Source organism: Pituophis catenifer, unplaced genomic scaffold, assembly GCF_029215685.1.
Source record: "Pituophis catenifer annectens isolate HBS135680 unplaced genomic scaffold, rPitCat1.0.hap2 SCAF_3, whole genome shotgun sequence".
In the NCBI taxonomy this organism is placed as follows: Eukaryota; Metazoa; Chordata; class Lepidosauria; order Squamata; family Colubridae; genus Pituophis; species Pituophis catenifer.
In genome coordinates, this window is record NW_027256883.1 from 211,788,124 (window position 1) to 211,798,610 (window position 10,487).

General features: G+C 46.5%; 1 protein-coding gene across 1 annotated transcript in view; it reads right to left on the reverse strand.

The window, feature by feature from the left end:
- Positions 1–5,931: 5,931 nt before the first annotated feature.
- The window catches only part of FNDC11 (fibronectin type III domain containing 11), a 6,763-nt gene continuing 2,207 nt past the window's right edge, over positions 5,932–10,487 (reverse strand). Inside the window, exon 2 of the mRNA XM_070940240.1 lies at positions 5,932–6,883. Within this exon, the coding sequence (XP_070796341.1) occupies positions 5,932–6,883 (952 nt within the window). The remainder of the gene's footprint in view (positions 6,884–10,487) is intronic.

A 10,487-nucleotide genomic window follows, 5' to 3' on the forward strand; every position in this document is an offset into this window, starting at 1 on the left:
TTTGAGATATGTACCTCAGTGCTCAGGATGGACAGTAAACCTGATTTGCGCCTCAGTATTGCAGGTAATCAACTTAGAATCATTCGTTTAGCGACCGTTCGAAGTTACGACGACATTGAACAAAGTGGTCCTTGGTACTTCTGACCATCACAGCATTCTTGGATCAAAATCTGGGGGCTTAGCCACCAGCATGTATTTAAGAGGGTTGCAGCATCATGTGTTCACGATTTGTGACCTCAGATGGGGCCAATCACTAGGGGATGGTGAGTTCTAGTTCCACTTTAGGCATGAAGGCCGGCTGGGTGACTTGGAGCCAATCACTAGGGGATGGTGAGTTCTAGTCCCACCTTAGGCATGAAGGCCGGCTGGGTGACTTTGAGCCAATCACTAGGAGATGGTGAGTTCTAGTCCCACTTTAGGCATGAAGGCCGGCTGGGTGACTTTGAGCCAATCACTAGGGGATGGTGAGTTCTAGTCCCACCTTAGGCATGAAGGCCGGCTGGGTGACTTTGAGCCAATCACTAGGAGATGGTGAGTTCTAGTCCCACTTTAGGCATGAAAGCCGGCTGGGTGACTTTGAGCCAATCACTAGGAGATGGTGAGTTCTAGTCCCACTTTAGGCATGAAGGCCGGCTGGGTGACTTTGAGCCAATCACTAGGAGATGGTGAGTTCTAGTCCCACTTTAGGCATGAAGGCCGGCTGGGTGACTTTGAGCCAATCACTAGGAGATGGTGAGTTCTAGTCCCACTTTAGGCATGAAAGCCGGCTGGGTGACTTTGCGCCAATCACTAGGAGATGGTGAGTTCTAGTCCCACTTTAGGCATGAAAGCCGGCTGGGTGACTTTGCGCCAATCACTAGGAGATGGTGAGTTCTAGTCCCACTTTAGGCATGAAAGCCGGCTGGGTGACTTTGCGCCAATCACTAGGAGATGGTGAGTTCTAGTCCCACTTTAGGCATGAAAGCCGGCTGGGTGACTTTGCGCCAATCACTAGGAGATGGTGAGTTCTAGTCCCACTTTAGGCATGAAAGCCGGCTGGGTGACTTTGCGCCAATCACTAGGAGATGGTGAGTTCTAGTCCCACTTTAGGCATGAAAGCCGGCTGGGTGACTTTGAGCCAATCACTAGGAGATGGTGAGTTCTAGTCCCACTTTAGGCATGAAAGCCGGCTGGGTGACTTTGAGCCAATCACTAGGAGATGGTGAGTTCTAGTCCCACTTTAGGCATGAAAGCCGGCTGGGTGACTTTGAGCCAATCACTAGGAGATGGTGAGTTCTAGTCCCACTTTAGGCATGAAAGCCGGCTGGGTGACTTTGCGCCAATCACTAGGAGATGGTGAGTTCTAGTCCCACTTTAGGCATGAAAGCCGGCTGGGTGACTTTGAGCCAATCACTAGGAGATGGTGAGTTCTAGTCCCACTTTAGGCATGAAAGCCGGCTGGGTGACTTTGAGCCAATCACTAGGAGATGGTGAGTTCTAGTCCCACTTTAGGCATGAAAGCCGGCTGGGTGACTTTGAGCCAATCACTAGGAGATGGTGAGTTCTAGTCCCACTTTAGGCATGAAAGCCGGCTGGGTGACTTTGCGCCAATCACTAGGAGATGGTGAGTTCTAGTCCCACTTTAGGCATGAAAGCCGGCTGGGTGACTTTGAGCCAATCACTAGGAGATGGTGAGTTCTAGTCCCACTTTAGGCATGAAAGCCGGCTGGGTGACTTTGAGCCAATCACTAGGAGATGGTGAGTTCTAGTCCCACTTTAGGCATGAAAGCCGGCTGGGTGACTTTGCGCCAATCACTAGGAGATGGTGAGTTCTAGTCCCACTTTAGGCATGAAAGCCGGCTGGGTGACTTTGCGCCAATCGCTAGGGGATGGTGAGTTCTAGTCCCACTTTAGGCATGAAAGCCGGCTGGGTGATTTTGAGCCAATCGCTAGGAGATGGTGAGTTCTAGTCCCACTTTAGGCATGAAAGCTGGCTGGGTGACTTTGGGCCAGTCACAGTCACTCAGCCCAACCCACCTCACAGGGTTGTCGTGGAGAAAGGAGGAAGAGGAGGGAACAGTAGGCATGCTCACTGCCTTGAGTTACCTATAAAGTAATAAAGGTAGGATAAAATTCAATCAAGCAAACAGATAAATATTTGGATGTTCTCGGATGCTTTCCTCTTTGTGCCAAGCCTTAGCACTTTGTAACTCCTTGCTTGCAAACAGCCTTTGCCTGTAAACCAGATTTTATGAGAAGCTCCAAGAAAGTCACACAAGCACAAAACAAAGTTGAGTCTTAACTCCGGACTTTTAAACCATCAACCAACCATCTACTGTATATGACCTAAATGGATAATTAGGCCAGGGCAGTGGTGGAATTCAAATTTTTTTACTACTGGTTCTGTGGGCGTGGCTTGGGCATATCAGGGTAAGGATACTGCAAAATCTCCATTCCCACCTCACTCCAGGGGAAGGATATTGCAAAATCCCCATTCCCGCCCCACTCCAGGGGAAGGATGCTGCAAAATCCCCACTCCTGGGGAAAGGATATTACAAAATCTCCATTCCCACCCCACTCCTGGGGGAAGGATATTGCAAAATCCCCATTCCCTCTCCATTCCTGGGGGAAGGATATTGCAAAATCTCCATTCCCACCCCACTCCAGGGGAAGGATATTGCAAAATCCCCATTCTCGCTCCACTCCAGGGGAAGGATACTGCAAAATCCCCACTCCTGGGGGAAGGATATTGCAAAATCCCCATTCCCTCCCCACTCCTGGGGGAAGGATATTGCAAAATCCCCATTCCCTCCCCACTCGGGGGTCAGCCAGAGGTGGTATTTGCCGGTTCTCTGAACTATTCAAAATTTCCGCTACCGGTTCTCCAGAACCTGCTGAATTTCACTCCTGGGCCAGGGTTGTGCCAAACTAACCAGGATCAACAGATTCAGGGAGGTCTGTTTGCCAATAAAAGCGATTCTCTAATTTAGCTTGATTTAATTTAGCACAGCCCTTAAGAGGATCATGGGAACCAGTAAATATATCACCTATTCACGTTCTGATTGACAATCAGGAGATAAATTCTTTCCTCTCCTAATCGAGTTTAAATCATGATCATCATTTTTTTTTTAAAAGCCCATTTTGAATCTCAAGTCGTCTTTCCCATCACTCTTTCCGAGACCTAAAATTTGGTCTTGAAGATGGAGCAAAATGGATTTTCAGCTTTGGCTTGATTGGCTAATGTGGCGGTTGGGTGAAATTCAGATTCCTCCATACAGGTAGTCCTCAACTTACAACCATTCACTTAGTGACCTAATTTACAACAGCACTGGGAAAAAATCTGACTTATGACTTGTTAAAACAGCACTAAAAAAGTGACATGATCATTTTTCACACTTAACGACGGTTGCCCTATTCCCGTGTCCACATGATCAGAATTCAGATGCTTCGCAACTGATTCATAGTTATGACGGTCGCAGTGTCCCTGGGGTCACGTGATTCCCTTTTGCGACCTTCTGACCCGCAAAGTCAGTGTGGAAGCCAGATTCACTTAACAACCGTGTTACTAGTTAACAACTGTGGTGACGCACTCAACAAGTGTGGCAAGGAAATACAGAAATTGTAAACTTAATTGAAATGACTAAACACTGTCTAAATTTGTGAACCGGCCAAATACTCTGTTCAAAGAAAATACATTGTATGTTTGTATGTGTGTTTGTTTAAAAAATAAAAAAAAAGCGTGGCAAGAAAGGTTGTAAAACAGGACAAAACTCACTTAACCATCAATTCTCAATCGGAATAGAGATGGAAGGGGCCTTGGAGGTCTTCTAGTCCAACCCCCTGCTTAAGCAGGGCACCCTCCACCAGGGATGTCAAACTCGATTTCATTGAGGGCCACATCATGGTTGTGTTTGACCTCGGAGGGGGAGGGGGTGACCAGGGACGTGACCATGGTGGGCATGACACAGGACTCATTTTGGGGGCACCTGTGGTGGCCAAGTGCTAAGCCAAAACTTCCCAGAGACCCTCACTCACTCTCATAATCTTCCTTCCTTCCTTCCTTCCTTCCTTCCTTCCTTCCTTCCTTCCTTCCTTCCTTCCTTCCTTCCTTCCTTCCCCCCCTTCTTTTTCCTTCCCTCTTCATTCTCTCTCCTTCCCCTCTTTCCTTATTTTTCCTTCCTTGCTCTCTTCCCATCTTCCCTTCATTTTCTTCATCTTTCCTCTTTACGTTTCTCCTTTTCTTCTGCTTTTAGTTTGTTTTGCTAGCCCTCTTCCTAGCGAAAATGGAGCTCGGGGGAACCGCACGCAGCTCAGCCGGGTCCCTCCAAGCTGCATTTTCGCTGGCAAAGGCACTGCAGGCCGGTCCTTTGCTATTTCCAGGATGGTTCCGTGGGCCAGATCCAAGCACCCCGCACTGGAGGCACCGATCTACCCATTTGTTTTTGGAGGCACTGGTCTACTCATTCATTTTTGGAGGCGCTGGTCTACCCATTTGTTTTTGGAGGCACTGGTCTACCCATTTGTTTTTGGAGGCACCAGTCTACTCATTTGCTTTTGGAGGCACTGGTCTACCCATTTGTTTTTGGAGGCACCGGTCTACTCATTTGTTTTTGGAGGCACTGGTCTACTCATTTGCTTTTGGAGGCACTGGTCTACCCATTTGTTTTTGGAGGCACTGGTCTACCACCACACTGCCTTTTAACACTGATCAGCTGTAGGGTGGCCCTTTGAAGCCCCGTGGCAAGAGTTTAAACAGTTTTTTTCCTTCTAGCCTATCAGCTGGGACTCGGGAGGCAGCAAATAGATTGGGGGCGGGGCCAAATAAAAGGTAAGAATAACGTGGGGGGCGGGGGTGGGAGGGCCCAGTTCCCGAACAAAGAGAACCGGTTCAGTGACGTCATATCGTCACCGCTACCAGCTCAGCTGAACCGGGAGGAACCCACCACTGCCCTGCCCTATACCGTTTCAGACAAGTGGCTGTCCAGTCTCACTTAGCAACAAAAATAGTTACAAATAGTCAGGGGTGGGCTGCTGGGGGTTCGCAGGGGTTCGGGAGAACCTCTAGCTAAGATTCTGTGCAGTTTGGAGAACCCCCAAATCCCACTCCTGGCTGGCCCCGCCCACCCCTCCCCTCCCCTCCCCTCCCAGGAGTCCCCACGCGGCCCGTTTTGGAAGCAGGTAAGTGCAGGGTGCATGTGGAGGCTCGGGGAGGGCAAGAAACAGGCCTACTGGAAGTTTGGGAAGAAGGCCTCCGGAGCCTCTGGAGGGCTTCCGGAGTCTGGGAGGCTATTTTTGCCCTCCCGGAGACTCAGGGAAAACCTCCGGAGGCCAGAGAGGGCAAAAACACTCCCCCCACTGTGGTGCAGGAGGCTGACTAGGCCACGCCCACTATGGCCACGCCCACCCAGCAACCAGGCAGAGAACCCCTTCCTAAAATTTTTGAAGCCCACCCCCTGCAGAGAGTCCTCAGTTGAGGACTATCTGTATTCCCTTAAAGCAGGGGTCTGCAACCTTAAACACTCAAAAGAGCCATTTGGACCCGTTTCCCACAGAAAAAAAAACACCAGGAGCCACAAAAACCTTTCCCGTGCCTGACTATTTCCTGAACAGCCACAAAACTAGCATATGTAGTTGAATTAAACGTTCTGTTTTCTTCTGAAACTTTTCTTTTCTTGGATTTATCCCTGGTTGGCCTACCGGGGGTTTGAAAAGCTCAATAAATCGCGTGTTGGTGGGTGTCGCACATTGGCGGTTGTGACGCCTATTTTGAGTGACAGGGAGCCGCAGCAGAAGGGTGAAAGAGCCACATGCGGCTCCAGAGCCGCAGGTTGCTGACCCCTGCCCTTAAAGAAAGACCTCGTGCTTGAATGTCGCGCTTTTTTAAAAATAAGGGTTTTGCTTTTAATCTGGCTTATTTTTTACACCCCTCGGGAATGGCAAAGGTGGGGAAGATCAGGGTTGCGAGGTGTCCTCTCCCACGTTTTCGGCAAGATACGGTTTAGTCTTAAGCAGTATGGAATCACGCCACTGTTCGTAGACAAGCGTGTACGTTTCCGCTCTTCGGACGGTGAATCTATACAAGCGGTCGGACAAGAGGTTGTGTATTTCACACGTGTTGGAGGTGACCGGCATAATTCCACACTGGACTCGCTCTTGAGGAGTTCTGGGCTCCAACAGCCGAAACTGGAGTTCGAACTGGTCCAGCTGGGACTGCTGGCTCGTGACCAACCATTTGAGGCTGACCCAGTCCTCGTGGGCCGCCGATTCCCTCCGGTCAAACATCACGGGCATCTTGGTACTGAGGACTAGTCTGATGTGTGGGATTTTGGTGATCCCAACGTCGGAGACCAGCCGGTGTTTGATGTACAACCGTCCGGGGACCAGCATGGCTAGGAAGTAATCCATTTGCTCCGAAAGTCTGGAGAGCTTCTGCTTGAGCGTGTCCCACCTGGAAAGGAAAGTCATCATGTCATAGGTCTCCAGAAGGTGGACCAGCTCCTCCCGACCTCTCTCTAATTCTTCTAGCAGGTCAGACAGGAGCAGCAGCTGAATTTTGGTCTGGATGGTGCCCACTTTTTTCATCCTTTGGAAGCGCCAAGGATCGATCAGTTGGAACATAGTGGTGGGAAGCATCAGGTGGTTCTGATCTCCCAGGGCCAGGTGCTTGGGCAGGATTTCGAGGTAGTAGGAGCACTTCTTGAGAAGCTCGATCCGTTTGTGGTGCCGTCGGAGGAGGTGCAGGCTCAGGTCCGCATGCAGGAACTCCAGCACCATGTTCTTCCTCTCCAAGTAGATGCTCCAAGCTTCGTTCTCACGCTCTTCGTCGTGGTACGCCATGGTTGGGAGGCTGGCTCCTAACTTGTTCAAGTAGAGGTCAATCGTTCCAATGTTCATCCTACCTGGGCTGGAAGAAGCAACGACAAAGGGGGAAAACAAATCAGGGTCGTCGTTCATACATCTATATTTATATAGCGCAGGGCATCTATAACAGTAACAGAGTTGGAAGGCACCTTCGAGGTCATCTAGTCCAACCCCCTGCTCACGCAAGGAGACCTGTACTAGGAATTCGAACCGCCGACTTTTCTGATCGACAAGCTCAATGTCTTAGCCACTGAGCCACCTAGTCAGGCTACAGCAGGGGTCGTATTCGCTTACCTACACTACCGGTTCGCAAATGTGAGCATGTGCGCGTGCGCAGAGCGTCAAAAACGGGACGTGATGATGCCCGGGTGGATGGGCGGAGCCTCCTGCAGCCGCCCCTACCAATTCGCCCGAACCAGATAGAACTGGCTGTTGTGCAATCACCAGTATACAAATTTAGTCCAAATGAAGCGTCAGCAAATATCTATCTATCATCTATCTATCTATCTATCTATCTATCTATCTATCTATCTATCTACACAGGTAATCCTCAATTTACAGCAGTTCGCTTAGTGACCATTCAAAGTTACGACGTCTCTGAAAAAAGTGACTTACGACCGTTTTTTTAACAGTTACAAGCTTTGAAGCATCCCCATGATCAAACTTCAGAGGCTTGGCAACTGGTTCATACTTATGACCGTTGCTGCGTCCCAAGGTCATGTGATCCCCTTTTGCGACCTTCTGACAAGCAAAGTCAAGGGGGAAACCAGATTCACTTAACAACCAGGTTACTAATCCAATTGTCAACTCGCGAGGCTTCCCTAACCCGCTCCTGAGTTGCCATAGGCAGGGGGATGGGGAACCGAGCCTCGCAGCTGCATCGAGGAATTTGCACCTCAAACGCACATCCTAGCCAGCCAAAGTCAAGGCCATCTCCGCAGAAACCAGTAACGGCCGGAGGGAGTGACTTCTGCGATCCGGGAAATTGCTTCGTTGGGTGAATGTGACTGATGACACACCTCGGGGGGAAGGGGAAACATGACTCATGAAACATGAGGCAAGGCGCTGAGTGGGATCAGAGCTGGCTTCACTAGGTCTGGACTAAAACTGGACTTTCTGGTTTTTCTTTGAAGACATTTCACTTCTCATCCAAGAAGTGTCTTCAGCTCTCTCTCTCTCTCTCATATCTATCTTCTGTCTATCTATCTATCTATCTATCTATCTATCTATCTATCTATCTATCTATCTATCTATCTAATTATTATCTATCTAATATCTATATCTGTCTCTATCTATCTATCTAATCATTATCTATCTAATTATTATCTATCTAATATCTATATCTGTCTATCTATCTATCTATCTATCTATCTATCTATCTATCTATCTATTATTTATCTAATCATTATCTATCTATCTATCTAATTATTATCTATCTAATATCTATATCTGTCTATCTATCTATCTATCTATCTAATCGTTATCTATCTATCTAATCATTATCTATCTATCTATCTAATTATTATCTATCTAATATCTATGTCTATCTGTCTGTCTGTCTATCTATCTATCTATCTATCTATCATCTATCTATCTATCTATCTATCTATCTATCTATCTATCTATCTATATCTATCTATCCATTATCCATCTATCTATCTAATATCTTTTTCCTTCCTTCCTTCCTTCCTTCCTTCCTTCCTTCCTTCCTCTTTCTTTCTTTCTTTCTTTCTTTCTTTCTTTCTTTCTTTCTTTCTTTCTTTCTTTCTTTCTTTCTTTCTTTCTTTCTTTCTTTCTTTCTTTCTTTCTTCTTTTTCTTTCTTTCTTTCCCCCAATCACACTTGTATGCCTCTGGGTTGTTTAGAAATAAAGCAGCAAAGTCATATAAAAGTTAACGAAGTTAAAAACCTGATTAAAAGAAAGTTAAAGAAAGCAGCTGCAGAGTTAAAAGGCAGAGGAAGCAACTTTGAAGGATGGCTGAAAAGAGAGGTGTAAATTCCTTGGTTTCAAACATTTGATAAAGCATTATTAAGCCTGCGATCCTGAGCCCCATGAAACCCAGAGAAATTTAATTAAAAATAAACAATTTAATAAACACGCATGTTGGACGCTGTAATATTAGAGTCCAATACATACAGTATTAAATTCTACATTTCTTAGTGCATTTTTATTCAGGGTACTGTTATTTAGCTACATTTTTAATAGTTTCATATTTCTGCTTGCCAATAAACGAACAGAATTTTAGAATGAAAGCTGATAGGAAATTTGTTTGCACAAAGCTGTTTAAACCATAGAAGTTCTTTGATCTTTCTTTTGACATAGCATAGCAGATTTAACCCACATTTTTTTAATTTTGCATGGCTAATTTTGCATGACCGCATAGTTGCGGTCCACATATCTTCAAGTTGCCAGAAACACTGTTATATAGGTTTAACGCATCCAAACATTTTATTTATTGATCTGTATCACACTTTTATTACTTTTACAAATAATTCATAGGCCCTGTACTCTTCAACATCTTCATCAATGACTTGGACGAGGAGATAGATGGGAAACTCATCAAATTTGCAGATGACACCAGACATTGAACATTAGGCGCTATCTAACAAAATGAAATTCAAGGGTGAAAAAAGGAAGGTTCTACATTTAGGCAAGAACAAAATGCAATAGTAGATATGGTACCTCGCTCAATAGTAGTAACTGTGAGAGGAATCTTGGAGTCCTAGTGGACAACCATTTAAATATGAGCCAGCTGTGTGCAGCAGCTGCCAAAAAAACCAACACAGTTCTGGGCTTCTTAAACAGAGGGATAGAATCAAGATCACGTGAAGTGTTAATACCACTTTATAAGGCCTTGGTAAGGCCACAATTGGAATATTGCATTCAGTTTTGGTCGCCATGATGTAAAAAAGATGTGGAGACACTAGAAAGCATGCAGAGAAGAGCAACAAAGATGAATAGGGAACTGGAGGATAAAACTAAGGTTGGACAGTTGCAGGAACTGGGTATGTCTAGTTTAATGAAAAGAAGGTCTAGGGGAGACATGATAGCAGTCTTCCGATATCTGAGGGGCTGCCCCAAAGAAGAGGGAGTCAAGCTATTCTCCAAAGCACCTGAGGGTAGGACAAGAAGCAACGGGTGGAAACTAACCAAGGAGGGAAGCAACTTAGAACTAAGGAGAAATTTCCTGACAGGTGGAACAACTTGCCTGCAGAAGTTGTGAATGCTCCAGCACTGGAAGTTTTTAAGAAGTAATTGGATAACCATTTGTCTGAAGTGGTGTAGGATTTCCTGCCTAAGCAGGGGGTTGGACTAGAAGACCTCCAAGTCCCTTCCAACTCTTATTATTCTAAATTTTCTAACTCAAGCCATGATAGTGTAAAGTTACATGTTACATGGCGGGAAGGACAAAGGAATGGGAAAGGAACCCAATACAATGTGTGAAAACTCCTGAAGTGATTCTACAGTCCAGGATAAAGACTTCAAGAAAGGAGGTCACTGCAGGGATGAGAAAACAACACACCTGGGGTGTGAAATACCCACAAAAAGCTACAGGGCCAGGTTTATACAGTGGGAAAACTTCATTGGGGTTGAACACCACGCAAATGGTGGTTCTAGCCAAGCCTCAGATGGGAGGCCAGCAAAAC